This window comes from Mesoplodon mirus, assembly GCF_964341445.2.
Source record: "Mesoplodon mirus genome assembly, chromosome: 6".
NCBI lineage: Eukaryota > Metazoa > Chordata > Mammalia > Artiodactyla > Ziphiidae > Mesoplodon > Mesoplodon mirus.
The window spans coordinates 16754847-16775084 of record NC_138982.1 but is presented as its reverse complement, the minus strand read 5'-3'; the positions used below and the strand labels follow the sequence as shown (position 1 = coordinate 16775084).

Here is a 20238-nt window from a genome sequence, read left to right as displayed (position 1 = left end):
ATTTGAATTCCCCCAATGACTAATGATATTGAGCATTTTTTCATGTGCTTTTGGTAAAATGTCTATACAAATCTTTACACCACTTTTTAGTTGGGCTGTTTTCTTCTTATTGGGAAGTTGTAAAGGTTCTCTGTATGTTCTGAATTTAATCCTTCATCAGAAACACGATATGCAAATATTTTCTCCCAGACTCTTTTCCGTGTCCTCCTTAATGGCTGTCTGCTATCTCTTGCTGCTGCTGTGGCTCACCCACTTCTAGACACTGCTTTTCCTCCAGGAATTCCTGTTATGAAGTAAGGTATAAGTGAAGCCAGAAAGATGGAAAACCATATAACTTGCCCACGGAGGAACAGAAAATTAGAGATGTCTTTCATGTAAACTCCTTGAAATGTTTCCATGAGAAGTTGGATTCAAGAAAATAAGGTTTGCTGAAATCCAAGGGTCATTATTATGAAGTTTAGAAAACTGCCTCAATCCCAGTAAACTTTAATGAGTGGAAAAACAAAAAAGTAGGGTTTTACCTCCTTGCCTTACTTTAAAAACACGGCAACACTGGCACTCAAAAAGGAGGGAGTCTAAGAACCCTAATTATCGTCTATGATCCATTAACCAATGGATACCTTTTGACCACCCACTATATACCACCTACCCTAGCGATTCAAGGTGAGAGGCATGGACAGGGCTTCTAAACCCTCAAAAGAGATGACTGGTGGAGGGGAGGAAATTACTGAAACTTCGGACACCATTTTTTCCATCTACTACCAATCCAGCCCCTGAACTTCACGTGTTACTAGGGAGAAGAAGAGAAGGACAAAGTAACAGAGAAAGAAACATGTGCCTCTCCACTTGCGGCCCAATTCTTCAATATACTTTTGCCTCCAAAGTGCTCTCTCCCTGCTGACTCAGCAGATGCAACTGCTGATGCAACCAGAAGATTGCCTTGTACTTGGAGGGGACGAGCTTACTCGGGGGCTCCCTGCAGCTGTGTGGTATAGAAGCAATATCAGTGAGGGGACACGAAGGCCTCACATGGTTTCATTTCGTGAGAAACAGTGCGACTTCCCTACAGTGAACCGTTCCCGAAATACATCTGACTTCAGCAGCACACTTATGAAAACAGTTCCCAGGATTTCTTCTCTCTTTGATCAACACCCGAGGGAAGTCAGAAAACAGGGACTAGACACAGAGAAGGCTGCTCAAGGAGAACTGTGGGGAACTGTCCTATAGCATTCAAAGCAACGTCACGTGCACATATGGTCTCAGGTAATCCTGATAAAAAGGTTGTGAGGAATCTGAAGCTCAGAAAAGGTAGGGTACTTAGCCAAAATCACACACCAGTCACTCGAAGCTAATTTAATTATTCACTCCTAGCCAAACTTTGAGGTTGGATGGAATACAGTTAGCACAGAGAAATACAGGGACTTACAAGACAAATGTTCAAATGGTAATACATTCTTAATGGGAACCTATGTTTGAGGAAAACGTAGAAGCCCGCATAAATCTGAGTCCTGATAGGGATTTTTTTAGGGCCTTCAGTCCGGAATTCCAAAAAGGTCAGGTGACGATGAAGGTCACACAGCTGGTTAGTGTAAAGCCAAAACTAGAACCCTAGAGATTACAGGAATGATTGGATGCTGAATGTATTTGAGCTTATAAAACACGCTTTGCATATATCAGTGCTAGATCTCTTAATTTATATACAATTGGAGATTGTTAAAAAGTCTCATCATACGTGTATGTGAGTACATGTGCTGAGGTTAGGGGCTGGGGCGTGTAGAATGAAGCAGAAGCAGGATGGCAAGGCACAGGCTAATATGTCCTGAGAACATTCTTTTACCTAGGTTCTGATAGGCGCCTGATGGCCTAGGTCACATAATCCTTATCACAATCCTGTTGTATGACTGCTATTATTCTCCTTTCAGAGATGAGGACACTGAGTCACAGAGGTGTTAAGTAACTTTCCCAGGGCCACACGGTGGCATTCAGATGGAGAGAGCATACATAGAAAACGGTCCATGCTTCCTGGCACACTGAAAGAGCACAGAAAAACACACAATTCTTAGGGGGCACAGTCGTTCCTATCCAAAGAATAAGACCTTTTCTGAATCGTGGGGATATCTTTTTTTTTTTCTTTTTTTAAAAGTAAAGATCGAAATACTGTGTGTTCAAATTCCTGCCTAACTGTTTCTCTCCCCCCAACCCCGGCCCCCAGAAATCAAACCAGGAATAACCTATGCTGAGCCCTTGCCTCGATCATCCCCGAGTGTTTCCTGACACGTATTTTTGCTTACAGTCCCTCAGAACTAAAGGATGGGGCTCAACTTGACACTTGCAAAATTACCAGGTAAGCTGTAGGGAAAAATGCAAAGAAAATCTTACTTAATCAATAACTGTTATTTACACTATGTGGCCATTTAGGGGTTTTAGCGGTCACCAAGCAACTAACAAAATAAACCAGCATGTATCCTTGCCTTTCATTAAATGTAAAACAGCAGACATGCAGGGTGGCATCACTGAGAGAAATTTAACTTGCTGTCACTTTGTTTTTAAGCTTTGTTTCAGCTAGAGGCCATCTCTAAAAGAACAAGAAAGATTAAACTAATAATTGGGGAAGTTTTTCATACCCAAACTAAAGTACATATTACTTTTCAGATGTAACAGTCTAGATCAAGGTTCACTGAGATTCCCCAAGAGGTCAAGACAACATCTACCTACACTACCAGGTAGCTAGAAAATGATCACGCAAGGGCAGCTGTGCCAGGGGAGTGACACCCTGCAATGTGCGTGACTTTGGTATTTCATTCCCACCTGGCAGGTAGAGCAGTGATATATCGTTGATACTTTCACACTTTGTGCCAAAGTGTGACGTGCCCCAACGAGCAACAATGCAGCTTCACCAAAAGCAAAAGGACCAAGATTCTTCAACACATATCGTTCAGAATGTGACTGCTATTAATGAGACAAAAGTCAGAGAGTGAACACCTACTAAGTACTAGACACTGTGCTTGAAATGTATGCAGAGCATTTAACTCTCAGAAGATCCAGCAAAAGGGCCGCTCTTTATTCCATCTTACAAAGTCATGAAGTGACTGAACCAGCATTGTCAAAGAGGACTGTCTGCAATGCCCTCTATCGGCCCTGTCCAATACAGGAGCCACATGTGGCTAATGCAATATCTGGCTACAAAGCCCACGCATCTCTCCAGCACACACAGGCGTACACACAATCCCCCTTACACACAAACACAGGCAGCCACAGCCGCAACACACATACCACAAAACCACTCTCACAAACCCACTGGCACAAAATGATGATTTATTGTGGAACCAGTGTTCGTATGTCGTTGCCTCTGCTAATTTAATTTAAAAGGAGTTGGAAGAGGGGGAGCAGAAGGGGGAATAGGAAAGGGATTTCTACCCTCGATTATCACCCTGTAATCAAGCTCTGCACTAAACAAACAGGGGATAACATCCTGGGAGACAAGGAGTGTGTGAGCTGTGAGAAAACAGCCTTTACACTGTAAAAACAGCTTCTAGTTTTTCTTAATTGAATCACCAAACTACGTGTCCTTAAAAATGTTCCCTAACCTGGCCAAGCTCTTTACGGACAGCAAAGAACAACATGATAAAACCTCCTGGGGAAAGAAAGCCACTCACTTTTAATGGTCTTTGTTCCTGAGTGGGAACATTGCAGAGAAACGCTTCTGGGCATAGCCACAGGCTTTGGAAAATCTGGGGCAATGATACAGAAGAGAAGAAAGGCTGGCAGGAAAGAATATACCACAGACTTAATTCTAAAAAAAAAAAAAAAAAAAAAAAAAAAAAAAAAAATCGATGTCACACAGAACTCTCTATATTAAGATCTGAACCTTCCAGAGCAACCCACAGATGGCTATTCCTGCTTCTCAGAAACCATTTTTCTCTCCACTACCATATTACTGCATAGGATAACCCGTAACAGGCTTTAACCACTAACTTGTTTAAGCTGCCTTATAAATGTAGAATTTGTAAATGAAGTAATAAACAAGCCCAAGCCTATTCCATTGAATTAAGAAGTCCTATATTCTAAAACGTTAATCCCATACATAAACTAAAGAAGTAAAACTGCTAAAACTGTGAGGTGACGTGATCAGAGACTGTCTCAAAGCCATGAAACGGTCCAGTAATCACTGTGGAACAAAGTTACTCGTACCTGATATTATTTATGACTCAGAGTATCTTTAAGGACTATTTCTGACATGCTGATTTAAGACTGTGTTTGATAATAAACATAACTGATCAGTAAATCGTCATTTAGTAAGAGTGCTTGTTCATACAATTAAAACTTTAAAGTATATAATAAACAGACACAAAATCCCTTCCCAACCCTGAGAAGTATGGGTCCTTCCGTTCCACAGTGGATAAGCACAGCAGATCCAGGGAGCCAACACTAAGGGTGGAAATGCTCCATGCCTATTATGCTATGGTTCGTGAACCATTCTACTTGCATTTACAATGGTTCTGAAAACCATTCGTTAGTAATTGTTACAAGGTATAACCAGTGTTTCAGGAGGTGATGTAGCTGCCCCCTTTCAGGCTGGGCCCCTCAGCTAGACCACTTATCCTGATTAAAAGTTACTTGTCCCCTCTCTACTTCCCTTAGGGTTCTGTTCTGGGTTAGACGAAAGTCACTGCTACTAGCTTAATTGGGGAAACTAAGTCAAGCAGATATCTTAACCCAGGTAAAGCTGCACATCTTAAGAAGCTTCTAAGGGCATGGATGCTGATGTAGATCTGGCGGAGCAGAAGCAGCCAAGGCTGAGACACTTCATTAAGTCAAAGATAGGCTTGAACGATCCTGTTCCAAGACAATATCTGAAACTGGCAGCAGTAGTACAGATGGCAGCCGAATCCGGCATTTTAAACTTGTAAAGCGTAATAACACTGTGGGTCTCATCATAACAGGCTAGTCCAGGTATAAGTTACCAGCCTGTGTAAGGACGTTTAAGCCAGGAAAACCAGTTTTTAAAAACACCTGTAGGGCTTTCCTGGTGGCGCAGTGGTTGAGAGTCCGCCTGCCAATGCAGGGGACACGGGTTCGTGCCCCGGTCCAGGAAGATCCCACATGCCGCGGAGCGGCTGGGCCCATGAGCCATGACCGCTGCGCCTGCGCGTCCGGAGCCTGTGCTCCGCAGCGGGAGAGGCCACAACAGTGAGAGGCCCGCATACCGCAAAAACAAACAAACAAACAAACAAATAAAAACACTGGTAGCAGAGAATAAAAGGGGAAGAATCAGCAAGGGGACGAGGTTACTCGGGAAGAGCCTACACTTATATTTCAGGCAGCAATTTAAGAACCTGTTTTGGATTATAATCACCAAAACTCTCTTCCTGGGTTCACTTCTTCAAAGAAGGGAAACAAAATATATACTTCGCCGCCTGTCACGTAGGGAAATGAGGGCTGAATTCGTGCTGTGAGCTCTAAAACAAACTCACTCCAAAACATAACTGTAACTACAGTAAACATTATTAGTGAGACGTGAAAATTCAGAAATGACCTTCCCTGTCAACTTACATCCAAACAGTTCATTTGTAAATTGTTAGTGCCAGTTTAAAAAAAAAAAGACAAAACGTAACTGGATGGTCAAGAGAATTATGGGGGGGATGCCCAGAGGGACTGCTGACAGCTGTGCAGGTCTGACATCTGTGGAAGAGAGAGGGGAGCAAGGAGGCAGAGGAGGAAGATTCAGACTTCAGTGTAGTCTGAAGAAAGTTTTTTTTTTTTTTTTGCGGTTCGCGGGCCTCTCACTGCTGTGGCCTCTCCCGTTGCGGAGCACAGGCTCCGGACACGCAGGCTCGGCGGCCATGGCTCCCGGGCCCAGCCACTCCACGGCATGTGGGATCTTCCCGGACTGGGGCACGAACCCGTGTCCCCTGCATCGGCAGGCGGACTCTCAACCACTGCACCACCAGGGAAGCCCTGAAGAAAGTTTTGACCAGACTGATGAAAAGTCCTCCAGCCAAAGTCAGTCATCAGAGAAACCTCTACTGTCCCAGGAACAGGCTTGCCTTAGTATCATGTGCTCAGTTACTGGCTGGGAGCAGTCCATGGGAAGCGGGGCATCGGCAAGAAAACAGTGCTGGGTTCATAACACTGAGCTGGAGTTGCCCGTCAATTGCACTCCCTACAGTAGGAGATCTGAGAGGCCCGTTCTCATGGCTGTCAGGCAAATCCAATGTTCGTAAACCATTTCATTCATTGTATGACAGAGTGGTATGGTGCAGGTCTTTAAAAACACGAACTCAAAATTCCAAAATAGCAAAAGGTTTAAAACTTTCATATTCTCAGCACAATAGGTACAATCTAGACTTGTAAATTAAAATAGGTACCAGACTGCAATTATTTTTAATAACTGTCCTCCTTGATAATGAATTTAAATATTAATGACAATTGTTCCTTTTTATTTCTCTTCCTAACGATGGTCCCTGAAGTTTCTTAAGTATTATTTAAAAAAAAAAAAAAAAAGTCACGGGCAAAAAATTCAAAATGACCGGCTAGTTTTACTCTTTCCCAATTGTTGATGATTAAGTAGCTTAAAACTAAGAGAGAGAAAAAGATATTTCAAAGAGCCTGCCAAAGACTGCACTAAAAGAATAACCACATGCTACCATTCTGTTATATAAAATTCTAATTTTCTGCTCCCAAAGTTTGTTGATTCTATTTGTAAGGATATCAAACACTGAATTAGAAATCTAATCAAGATAATTTTCACTGGTATATTTATTTTCATTTTCAAACAGTTAGCATAGAGAACCAGAAATTCACATTTTAGTCAAGGGACGTGGGGGTGGGGGATTTAGGGGTGAGGTCACCAGTTCTTTTTTTTTTTTAACTTTTTTTCGTCTGTTTATTAAAGTATAGTTGATTTACAATGTTGTGTTAGTTTCTGGTGTATAGCAAAGTGGTTCAGTTATATATATATATATATATATATATACACACACACACACACACACACACACACATTCTTTTTCATATTCTTTTCCATTATGGTTTATTACAGGAAACTGAGTATAGTTCTCTGCACCATACAGTAGGACCTCGTTGTGTGAGGCCACCAATTCTTTAGGCGCTCAAAATATTCAAAGTGCAATAAATTGAGTCTTTAAATTACTAAAGACATTTTTTAACTAGCCCGAAACGGCAATAGTGCAGCCTGTGAGGAAGCCCAGCACTCTGTAGGGCATGCATGCAAAGCACTGAAGTGATGTCTCCCCGCTTCTCCTACAGATAATGAGCTGCACGGTCCAGGGAATCACACCCCAAGTAACACAAGCGATGGACCCGGAGAGAACACCACCATTAACAACGAATTTGACACTGTCGTCTTGCCCGGGCTTTACCTCGTTATATTTGTGGCAAGCCTCTTGCTGAATGGTCTAGCAGTGTGGATCTTCTTCCACATTAGGAATAAAACCAGCTTCATATTTTATCTCAAGAACATAGTGGTTGCTGACCTCATAATGACGCTGACATTTCCATTTCGAATAGTCCACGATGCAGGATTTGGACCTTGGTACTTCAAGTTTATCCTCTGCAGATACACGTCGGTTTTATTTTACGCCAACATGTATACTTCCATCGTGTTTCTTGGGCTGATAAGCATTGATCGCTACCTGAAGGTGGTAAAGCCATTTGGCGACTCGCGCATGTACAGCATAACCTTTACAAAGATTTTATCTCTTGGTGTCTGGGTGCTCATGGCTATCCTGTCCTTGCCCAACATCATCCTAACGAATGGTCAACCAACTAGGGAAAATATTCATGAGTGCATGAAACTTAAGAGTCCTTTGGGAGTGAAGTGGCATAAGGCCATCATTTATGTCAACAGCTGCTTGTTTGTGGTTGTGTTAGCGATGCTGATAGGATGCTACATAGCCATATCCAGGTACATCCACAAATCCAGCAGGCAATTCATAAGCCAGTCAAGCCGAAAGCGAAAACATAACCAGAGCATTAGAGTGGTCGTGGCTGTGTTTTTCACCTGTTTTCTACCCTATCACTTGTGCAGGATTCCTTTTACATTCAGTCACTTGGACAGACTTCTAGATGAATCGGCACACAAAATCCTGTATTACTGCAAAGAAATGACACTTTTCTTGTCTGCGTGCAACGTGTGCCTGGATCCAATAATTTACTTTTTTATGTGCCGCTCATTTTCAAGAAGGCTGTTCAATAAATCGAATATCAGAACACGGAGTGAAAGCATCCGATCACTGCAAAGTGTCAGAAGATCAGAGGTCCGCATATACTATGATTATACGGATGTGTAGGAGTTAAAGGCCACCAGGCCTTCTCTTGTTTGTTGAAGTCAATATGTACAAAGTGTAAATAAATTTGTCTTTTGATTACCCTCGCTTGAGCCCATCGAAGTATGGATGAAAAGAGAACTGAAATGATATGAAATTGGGGTATAATTTGGAACTGAGAAAAACATTAAGGCATACCAAAAAAGTGAAATTAACAAGAGGTGGTGTGTCGCTGAGTGGCAGGGATCATGGCTCAGGGTTGAAGGAGCAGATTACAGGTGCAGAAAAGGCCACAGCAATGCCAGCGCACTGCAGGAAATGCTTCCAGGAAATGCTGGTGCTCTGAAGCCACTTCTGAGAGAAGAGGAAGTAGAGAGAGCTCTATCTAACCTTGATCCCTAAGATTTGGGAAAGAAAATGCTGTTTTCAACACAGCTCATTCACTGCAGATGTAACTGAGTAAATATGGATTGCTAGGTCTTTTTGTCATTGTATCTATGGCCCATACACAACCTTTAGCCATTATCCCCTGTCTATGTTTATTTATGTCTTATGCACACAAGAAAAACTTGCACAGTGCAGGGGGCGGCGGGGGGAGGCAAGAAAGTTCAACTGTGTTCTTTTTAAGCAACGCATTTGAAAGACTTAAGTCAATTAACTGATTTTAAACTTAGATTATTTCAGAGAAAAAAAAGTGTGACAAAAAAAGAGTATTAAGACAAGTAGATTTTGGATAAAACACTCAACTTATGTTTGCCATTATTATACCCTGTGCTGCATTTGAATCCTCCTGTACTAAGGGTAGAGAAGAGAACGTGAAGGCTTGGTTAATAATCAAGTATATACAGTTTATTCAAAAGCCACTTAATAGTCCTTATTTTAGAAAAATGAGAGTTTTAAAATAGTCTTCCTTTTGAGCTATATCCCATCATTAACAGGGATATCATTCGTTTAAAAGTAAGACCTTCAGTTGAAGAACAGAGCTCAATAAATCAAGTCCAAAAAGATTGAGTAGCTTTTAAAATCTTAGAATAGTTTCTCCTTCGATATAAACCTTTGAGCCTTCATTCTTTTTCAAAGCCTTCAGCTGCTTGACCACTGACTAGATGCCTGATTTGTTCCTAACACTCAACAAGGAACCAGGGGAGCATTAAAAGAACAGGAGTGAAGGCATGTTTGCTGAGGAAAAGGGAACATTACCGGTTAACGGAGACAAAGCAGACATACACATGCAAAACAGTACGATATCTTATTTAGACTCTTGTAAACGATCTGCGAAATTCTAGAAAGCTAAAGTGAGCAAAAAAGAAGTCAAACATCCCACTCAAAAGTGATACTACCCACTTCCCTGTGTGTGTGTATTCTGTTAAAGGCATGTTCACCTTAGAACCTAAAAACTAAGAACCTACCATCTTTAATAGCATCAAATGGCTCCATTTGGTGCTCTGAAATTTACCAAACCCCAGACTTCATTTAATCCTCTAAAATTCAGGCCTCAGTCTAAGAGGTCCTTAAAATATTTCAATCCCACTTTCATGTTTCTAAAATTGGATTGCTGTAGAGTTAGTGGGTACATTTTATGTAAGGGTGGCTTTATTCTCTGAAATTACATGATTAAATCAATGGGACATCTTAAAACATTGACTTAGGAAAAAAATAGAAAGGATTATCCCTATTTTTTTAAAGCCGTATCACCAAAATATCAGAATCATACTGCTTGTTTTTTACACCAATGATCACATTGTGATCACAAAAATTACTTATCCAGGCCAACCAAGAATGAATCATTTATATGACTAACATAATATCAACATGAATAGCATAAAATATTGTGCTGGTGTCATAAATTAATACAAACTACTGCATTAATATTGAAGAAAACAAGAATTCTATTTGACTGGTTTTCAATTAGTTGATAATTTAGCAACAATCTTAAACTTGAAATCTAAAATTTCTTACATGGAGCCTTTGGATTATATTCAATATTTCAGGACCCTCTTAAGGCAGCAATAAATAACAAAGTTATTCTTTATTTTATGCAAATGAGAAACATATTCAGATACTTTCAAAAAGAAATTTTTCTATTACTCATAAAACTTACATGCAAAGAAACTGACCTAATAGAAAATCTTCAGTGGATTACTAACTCTGTTATATTCATTATACCATTCATACCATTTTCTTCTTATTTCCAAACAGTATATCAGAATTTGTTTCTCAACTAAAGTTTCAAGGGAATGGTAACAAGGAAAATCCATAAATTTAGGTAAATAGCTAAGCCAAAATTGTGCACAGAGACAGTACAACCTAAAACACAAATTTTATGATCACTTTGGAGAAATGTGATATATAAGAAAAAAATAAACAAAAAAAAAAAGGGCAAAATAAAGCTTGGGGGTCACTTAAATCTCATAAATAGAGAGTTTTCTCCCAGACAGAACACCGCAAGAAGACAGCTATCAAATCAATAAATACTTACTAGGCACATACCATGTAAAAAAAATATATATGTCTAACATTATATTTACAATAATCTTTGGCTATATCTAGGTGAGTTATAAAAGTAAATATTTTTTAAGATCAAACATTTTCAAATTTCAACATAAACATCTGGTAGATGCTGACTTAGCTCCCGTCCCCAGCCCTCTAGCACCATCTAGTGGTAAAATTCATGAAACAACTGAAGAAAACGACTCCTGTCCTATTTACTGCTTGCGACTGACAACACAATAACACGGCCTAACCCTTCCCCCCGAGTCTTCCTTCAGTCATCTTTAATGCTAATGTACACCAAAAACAGTCCTGGAGCTGCCTAGACAAATGTATGATGGAAATGTTTAAAAAACTAATTAATACCTATAAGAAATTATCTTACAGATGTTAAAAAAACTAAAAAGGCTGCAACATACATGGATTTCACAGGGAAAATGGAACAAATACTGACTGCTCTTTCTTGACATATAAAAAAATTTTAATTAAATATAAAATGATTTATTAGAGTTTACTTAGAGTTGAAGAAGGAGGAATAAGACTCAGTGTTAAAATTTTTAACGTGTCAAGAAATGCATGGGATTCAAATGGCAACTTTTATTTTGAATATTCTAAACTTTTTCTTATAAGCTACAATAACAAGAAATCATCTAAAATGATTTTTATAATGGTGTAATGTGGCTATTAGACCACCTATCTTTTCTTCTCCTCATTTGAAAATGCAAGATATGGAACTAAACTGGAAATGCCTTTCTTTCAAACAGCTTCATTGGCAAGCATTCTTGATAAAGTGGCCAATTTCTCTTTGAATAATGCCAGAGAATATCCACTGGTTGCAGCAGTTCTCAGAAATGAGCCACACATCTGATTAAATCAGCCTAGCTTATGAACAAGAAGCTAGAATTAGTCACCAGATTGCCCAAAGCTTCCAAGTCTAAGTTTAGGTTTAAATGTTATAAACAAGACTTTCCAACAACACTCTATAGACATGTTTACCTGGACACACATATAAACACACAGCATGTATAACTAGGGCTAATAGATTCAGTATAACAAACATGACTCAGCTCCTTAACCTATGATAGTTTTCAAATAGTCCTTAGAAACAGACCTTAAACATCACAACCCATGCTTGTTACTACTAGCCCAAACCAAAATACTTTCAGTAACAGTGAAGCCATCTGTCAAGTATCAAAAATAAATATCTCTGTGTTTCTTCAAAAAGCCTGAACCATATCACCAGTGTCTTTAGATTTTTATGTTCTGTTTTATGCAGCTAGAGAAATGCCACCATTAAACACAATGGAAAAATGAATAAATATATAAGGACATGAATACTGGGTAGAACAGTTGCATGATATAAATTTGGAATCATCTAGATCAGGGCTTCTCAACCCCATCAAACCCAATGCACTCTTTCTGTGGGATATATTTCAACCTATTTTTAGTACACTGATATGAAAGCCAGACATAATATAACCTATCTACACACACAGACCTCACTTTGCGTGGTAGTGTGGGACCATAAAAATATGGACTGCATCACTTTCTCCACCTCATCCAAGGAGGATGTTCCTTAACCCTTGAACTTGACTAACAGCATCACCATCCCCCCAGGCACCTGAACTGGAAATTCTGAGTCATCCTATGACCCCTCTTTCGCTCACCCCTATTAGCAGCCCTGCACCTAATCTTGCAGATTCGCCCTCAGATACAGTGGGCAAGCTAGGCCTCCACCCGGCCTTGGCCCTGCATCGGGCTTGCCTCGGGCCGGGGGAGGCTGTGTCGTCTCATGGACCAGCAAGGACCTGGGAGCACAGCAAACCTGGCTCCCACCCCCCACCGTACGCCCAGCTGAGAGGAGAAAATGAACCAACTGCACCATGATTCTAAACTGCCGGCACTGCTGCTGGAGGCCTCAAGTTCTCCCTTCTGTCCCAGGCTCTCATATACTCTTCTTGCCTAGTACTTTTTTTTTTTTAATTATTATGATTTTTTTTTTTTGCAGTACGCAGGCCTCTCACTGCTGTGGCCTCTCCCGTTGCGGATCACAGGCTCCGGACGCGCAGGCTCAGTGGCCATGGCTCACAGGCCCAGCCGCTCCGTGGCATGTGGGATCTTCCCGGACCGGGGCAAGAACCCGTGTCCCCTGCATCGGCAGGCGGACTCTCAACCACTGCGCCACCAGGGAAGCCCTCTTGCCTAGTACTTTTAACACTCAATGGTTATTTTCTAATGAAATAAAAGTAGCTAACTTTTACTGGGCACTCCCTACACAGCAGGCATCGTTCTCAGCACCTGACCTACATCAACTACCTTCATGCCCTTGATAAACCCGAGGAAGCACCAGCATTACCCTAATGTTCTCAAGGTCACACAGGTCAGAAAAGCTGTTGCTGGGATCCAGACTCAGGCCATCTGGCTCCAGAAGTTCTGGTTTTAAGCACGGCTCAATACTGAAATGAAACGCATGCCTCAAGGTATTAATGACACGACCAAAAGCCTTGCAAATTATTTGTTACTGAATGCTAGGAACACAAACTATATCACCACTGCAGTAAGGCTGGGGTTAAAGTTGAGAAGCACTCTTAAGCAAAGCCTCAATAATTTCTTTCCTAAATATGAAAGATTATACTATTAAGAGAACATTAAGTTAAGCCTATCAATCACACATATTTGATCATTTTATTCCCTTATAATTCAGATGAGCATATATAGCTCATGATCCAAACCTAGATAACTTTTTTTTTTTTTTTTTTGCAGTACAGGGGCCTCTCACCGCCGTGGCCTCTCCCGTTGCAGAACACAGGCTCCGGACGGACGCGCAGGCTCAGCGGCCATGGCTCACGGGCCCAGCCGCTCCGCGGCATGTGGGATCCTCCCAGACCGGGGCACGAACCCGTGTCCCCTGCATCGGTAGGCGGACTCTCAACCACTGCGCCACCAGGGAGGCCCAAAACCTAGATAACTTTTGAGAATGAAAGTGTCACCTACTGAGCTGGCACGGGTGTAAACTGAGACAGTGTGGGCAAACCTGTGGGCACAGCACATCTGAAAATTCGCGTCTACGTTAGGATTGCGTTACCCAGTTCAACAAGCAGCTTAGGATGAGGAAAAAGGGCTCAGGGAATTCAGCCATTTCATCAGCGAGAGGCCCCACAGTGAAGCTTCTTCCATCCAGTTTACTAACACAAACTGGGAAGCCCTGGATGCTGGATGAGCAGCTATTCAACAAAAATCTCGAATGGAGGTTTCCTGCGTGGGTGGATAACAGTTTCTAGGTTAGTGCTCACTGCTAGCGGCTTTGTTCAACGCCACAGGAAAGAACCCAGCTCACCCAAATTGACTACTTTTATTTGCCTTGGCTTCCTGAAGGAACACGTAAGCTAAATTCTAATTTAAATTCTCTCTCTCCTCTACAGCAAAACCATCACAAATCTTTTGTCCCACTATTAACGACTAAGTACGAAATTTATGATTGGTATGATTTCGACAGGATTTTAGAGAGGGCGGCTGCCTTTGTCCTTCCAACACACAGGCCTCCATGGAGACAGCTAAACAAAAAGGCTGGTCGGGAGGCTGGGCCACTGAGGGCACTGACGTCACCAACGAACTACAACTCGGGTTAGATAAACACCCCCTCCAGGAAGCCTGCCAGGCTCCCGAAGGAGGAGTAGAACATGGGATCCGAACGAGCCTTCCGGTCATGATGAAGTCACACAAGTGGAACCACACGTCCCCATTCAACCCACCTCGTGATCCCTGGGAATAAGACAAGGGCAACACGCACAGCTGCTCCCTGCACAGCTCATTTGAGGACTAAACACAGAAACCTGGCCTCACTGATTCTTCATTCTGATGACGCCAACTGGTCCATGCAAAACAGCCTAAGAATCACTGATGTGCTCCAAATATGAACTAAACAGGTACGTAGCTCTCTGCAGCATTAGTGGCCTAAAACCACAGAAAAATTTCTCAGTCACGTTGCCAAGGAAACTAAATTGCCAAAGATGACCACGCAACATTCACACAACACAGAAGCACATACAAGTGTGCTTTAGCTAACAACAGTTTGCTGGACACAGAAGAAGATTGAGTCTACAAATTTCAGGTGTGCTTAGTCTTGGGTGGGGGGAAACAACAACAAAAACCTGCAGGAGCTCACCCACAGCATTCAGTTAACCTCAGGCAAGTTCCCTGAAGTGTCCCCACCACAAAACCTTCCCCTAAGCATGCTAGCGCCTGCTCTTCACACATCAGGCAGCCTGAACTGGCGATATCTATTTATCAGAACTCTGGGAAAGTTTATCTAACTGATACAAGGTTTAGCTAACTGATATCGAGACATGGGGAAGTCATTCTGCCTTATACATGAGTTGACTTGAATTTCGTGCTAACAGAACAGCCTGTTTGTGGCCTATCAAACATACACTCTACATCTGCTTTAATTATTAAAGAAAAGGGTGCACAGACCAGAAGTAAAGAAGGCCCTTGTTAAAAATAAGGATTAAATTCTTCCCTTCCTGGGGTGCCAATGTTGGTCCTCCTTCCATGACAAGACTCCCTTCCCAGGTGCCAAGGCCACACTGACTCACTGTGTATGTGCTGATCTTTTTTTGGAAACCATGAAGGAATGTATCCCTGACTTGTTTGATGCTCTTTGTTCTGAGAAGACATAAAACTGTGCTGAAAACCACGTTTCTCCAGAGCAGTTCCTCAATTATCTGAGAGGCTGTCTCCTGGACTTAAGTCCTCAGTTTGGCTCAAATAAAACATTTTTCTATTCCTATTCCAGATTGTTTATGGATTATTTTCATCGACATAATAAAAATGAAGTATTCATTCTCTATGAGTCTCATTCCAGCCGAAGATTCTCATTCTAGCCGAAGCTTCTCTCAGTGACTTCTGAAGGCTCATTTTCCTAACTTGTTGTAACGATTTACTAAAAAAGCTGAGCAGTCAGAGTGCTAAGCAAATAAACCGTCTTATAAAGCAGGGCACAATCCTCTAAGGGACCCATCCTAGGATGAATCATTATGCAGGTCGGGGGTCCAGAAACCTATGGAAGGAACTCAAAAGTGGGCAGATACAAGTGAGTAGATGATTTGATGCCACTGGGATAACAGTATTTAAAAATAGTCACAGGGCTTCCCTGGTGGCGCAGTGGTTGAGAGTCTGCCTGCCGATGCAGGGGACACGGGTTCTTGCCCCGACCCGGAAGATCCCACATGCCGCGGAGCGGCTGGGCCCGTGAGCCATGGCTGCTGAGCCTGCGCATCCGTCCGGAGCCTGTGCTCCACAGCGGAAGAGGCTACAACAGTGAGAGGCCTGTGTACCGCAAAAAAAAAAAAAAAAAAAATTCACAGTCCTTGTTTTCAGATTAATTCCATCGTCTCTCTTATCTTTACCTACAGGACCAGAGCATACAGTTGTGGGATATTCCCTGCCTCTCCCGTGTGTTTTGGTAACACACATTCACTCAACAAACATTTCTGAGAGCCTGCTATAGGAGCGGGCACTGGTGAGACCAAAACAAGCCAACCTTCTTTATCCATTCATCCGATGATGGACACTTAGATAAAGAAGATGTGGCACATATATACAATGGAATATTACTCAGCCATAAAAAGAAATGAAACTGAGCTATTTGTAATGAGGTGGATAGACCTAGAGTCTGTCATACAGAGTGAAGTAAGTCAGAAAGAGAAAGACAAATACCGTATGCTAACACATATATACGGAATTAAAAAAAAAAAATGTCATGAAGAACCTAGGGGTAAAACGGGAATAAAGACACAGACCTACTTGAGAATGGACTTGAGGATATGGGGAGGGGGAAGGGTAAGCTGTGACAAAGCGAAAGAGAGGCATGGACATATATACACTACCAAACGTAAGGTAGATAGATAGTGGGAAGCAGCCGCAGAGCACAGGGAGATCAGCTCGGTGCTTTGTGACCGCCTGGAGGGGTGGGATGGGGAGGGTGGGAGGGAGGGGGATGCATGAGGGAAGGGATGTGGGAACAGATGTGTATGTATGACTGATTCACTTTGTTATGGGGCAGAAACTAATAAAAAAAAAATTAAAAAAAAAACAAAAAAAAACAAGCCAACCAAGGCAGCCACTGCCCACTCCAGCTGAGACTGATATAAAAACACAGGCCATGTGGGAAGTATATGAACAATGCCAAGATATCAGGGACACGCCCAGAGACAGTGACAGGTGAAGTGAGTCTTAAGAGCAGAATGGAAATAATGAGAAAGGATACATTTTGGAGACTCTGAGGGATAAAAGAAGATGGCCTCTTTGGCTTTATGAGCATCTTTCCAAAAATCCACACATAGAAGAAGAAATACATTCACTGAGATTTTATTTTTGTGACTATGAGTTCTCAATTTTGATTCTTTGCCAATATCATCAACTGAAATTCATTCCTTCTGATTTTTAAGGTTAAACCCAATCTAATATTAGCAACACAGAAAACCTGTTTGAGCATTTCAACTAATTGAGACTAGGTATTCAACTCATGACTCAACATCAGTGCCTATCTCCAAGTGAGGTTTTTGTTAGCCGTCTACAAAATATGTAAATATTGCACATATCAATTATTTTTATGAACTGTTACTGGTGCCAATCTTCCAGAAGATATTGTAGCAGATATTTGTACCAGACATTTGTTTCTCCAATTATAACTCTCAGATAAAGGTAAGCACACAACGGCCAACGACCGAGCCTGTCGCTCATTTCAAGAGGTTAAAAAAAACAAACAAGAAAGCACTGTTTTACAATATAGTGACTAATTATGTTTTAAAGACATAATTTCTGCCACGTTCTTCCACTACCCTAAATCAATGCACTGACTTTGGCAGGATTTGATGCTTCACATAGAGAAATACAAAAAGGCATGTCTGCATCCCATGTTTTTCTACCAGATCACACTTTTTAAAGCACATCTTCAATTATTTTACCATAAAGCTCGAAAGCGTCATGGTACAGTGAATTATGAACGCCTCACCATGACAATCAAGATATCCTCACATTATGCCCCACCCACCTCTGCTGACTTTCCTTCCCTGATGCCTTAGCTTACACCGTTCTTTTCGTCCCAGATTGACTTTCACCCCATTCTAGGCATAAAAGAGCCATCATTTCAGACACCAGCTCCTTCACAGATCCTTTCAGAGGGCAACTTCCAAACTCACTTCCTTTCTTCTTCTTCTTTTTTTTTTTTTTTTTGGCCATGAGGACTGATCTCTGAGCCTCATCAGTGGAAGCACCGAGTCCTAACCACTGGACCTCCAGGGAATTCCCTAAATTCATTTCCTTTAAATTTCTCTGCACTTTCCTATAATGTTTCTATTGAGCCTTGTACTAAAATCCTCTGTATCCTTAACCCAGTATAACTCTTAATGTCCAGTGGAATCCTGTCTGCAAACATAACCCCCTCGCCACACACACACACTCTAAATCATTTGTCAGCAAAGCTTTATTTTTTAAAAACGATGTAACCCGATAAAGAGCTCCTGCAGTTAAAATAGATTCATTGAAAATGTTCATATCTATCTAAATGTCCATCAATAGGGACTGACTAAATAAATTATGGGATAATACAAAGTTATGCAGAAAAAATGGTATAATTATATAGGCTAACATGAGTAAGTCCCCAAGACAGCAAGTGGGAAAAAGCAAATTGCTCTAGTGTGGCTCACCATCCAGTGAAGCAAGTGGGAAAAACTGGGGATAAGGCAATAACAATAAAGTTGTTTTTGTACCTGAAGAAAAGATTTTGGAGTAAGGAACAAAATAAGACATTTATAGAAGTAAGTAAACCAGCTTTTAAGGCAGTCGTTGCCAGGCTGGACTGAAACTGACTGGAAACAATAACAGACCTTGGAGGACTCGCTGTATTAGACTCACTCTATTTGTAGTACAAATACACAAGGGATGTTTATATAGAACCAGTCTTGTAACTGACAAGGCAGAGTCCCGCCTGGAAACAATGCTGGGGAAAGGAAATGTGTGCATGTGTGAGCATGTGGGGTGGGCTGGGGGTGGCAGTCATACCCGGTTATGTGGAGGGTTCTGAGATTAATCAGGATGAAGCCCCGTGGTATTTTAATCCTAGGGTTCCACAAAGGGAAATGGGAATAAATTGAGGGAACATAGAACTATTCGGCATAAATCAAAGCATGAGAGACAAAAGGAAAACAAAACATCCAGTATGTTGTCTTTTTTCCTTTTTGGAATCCTGGAAGCAGGAAATATGCCCTCTACCTATTATTATTACTACTACTGCTATTATTATTACCATCGTTATTATTTTATTTATTTTGTATTGAAACGGGTGTCTAGTGTTGAATAAAGCCACGTTATCTGCGTCGTTAATCATCAGAACAAAATACCTATTTTTTAAAATACACAAAATAGGATCAATAGTTTGTCAAGATAAAATATTTTTGCAAACATTAATAAGATACTTATTTCCATTTCTAATAGAGAAAAAAATGTATATAAGCTAATCTGTACATTTAGGCATATCCACAAAATGCCCAGCATAAATCTCAAGGAAATACAAAATGATTGCAGGGCCAACTTTACATCCTGCATTGAAATACGTCTGAGTCTTTCACAAATATGCCCAGGTTTCCACAAGCTCCACACTCTGGGACACCTGAGGCCAGTTTTCAAAATCTGGGTGACAGGGTGAGGTGCATAAATAAAGGAAGACTCCACTCCTAAAACTTCCCAGCTAAAGAGAAGGAGTAACTAAAGACAGTGTAAAGACAGTGTATCATTCATTGACATCCAACAGGGGAAAAAAATGATAAGAGAAGACAGGCTGAAATATAAAACTCAAGGCCCCAGGAGAAGTCAGACATTATTGTTTTTGCTACATAAGCCCCTGATGATATTCTTACTTCCTCCTTGGGTTTCACCTAATCTGTGGATGTTCTAGCCCTCTTCTCTGCCTCAAGGTCTCCCTATGAATCTCTCCTCTCACTAATACCACCCAACCAGTCCTCTGATCATCACAATTTCTGCTCTCAGGGCACAGGTCTGCACGGGCGTCCAAAGCTATGGCAGTAACTGATTAGGGCCAGGCAGCTGGAGGGAGTTAGACAAAACAGGAGGCAGGACATCTGCCCGGAGGATAAAAGTTCCTCCAAGGGCTGTAAGATCAGAGGCTCCAAAACAGCAAGGCAGGGAGGCTCACACCTGGCCACATTTCTGACTTACCCAGACACTTTTGGAAATACAGAATCCTGAGCCAAAAACAAGGATACTGACTGGTTCGTTTGAAGTAGTGTCTTGGAATCTGCATGATTAAAGCTCCCCAGCTGGTGTCAATGGCCAGTCAAGTATATAAACAATGAGCTTAAAAGAGTCAGAACTGCTTCAGAGTCCCCAGGTGAGCAGAGGGCAAGGGGGACTACCCAGGGGCCCAGGGGTGAAGAGGTGG

General features: G+C 41.6%; 2 protein-coding genes across 2 annotated transcripts in view; one reads left to right on the top strand and one right to left on the bottom strand.

Annotated features, from left to right (window-relative positions):
* The window catches only part of MED12L (mediator complex subunit 12L), a 321906-nt gene that overhangs the window by 121458 nt on the left and 180210 nt on the right, over nt 1–20238 (bottom strand). The gene's annotated exons all lie outside the window — the stretch shown is intronic.
* On the top strand, nt 1917–8312 carry GPR87 (G protein-coupled receptor 87; the record flags this gene model as incomplete). The annotated part of the gene is made up of 2 exons (XM_082625555.1): nt 1917–2344; nt 7270–8312. The coding sequence occupies exons 1-2, from the start codon at nt 2311–2313 to the stop codon at nt 8310–8312; spliced, it is 1077 nt and encodes a 358-aa protein (XP_082481681.1). The 5' UTR covers nt 1917–2310.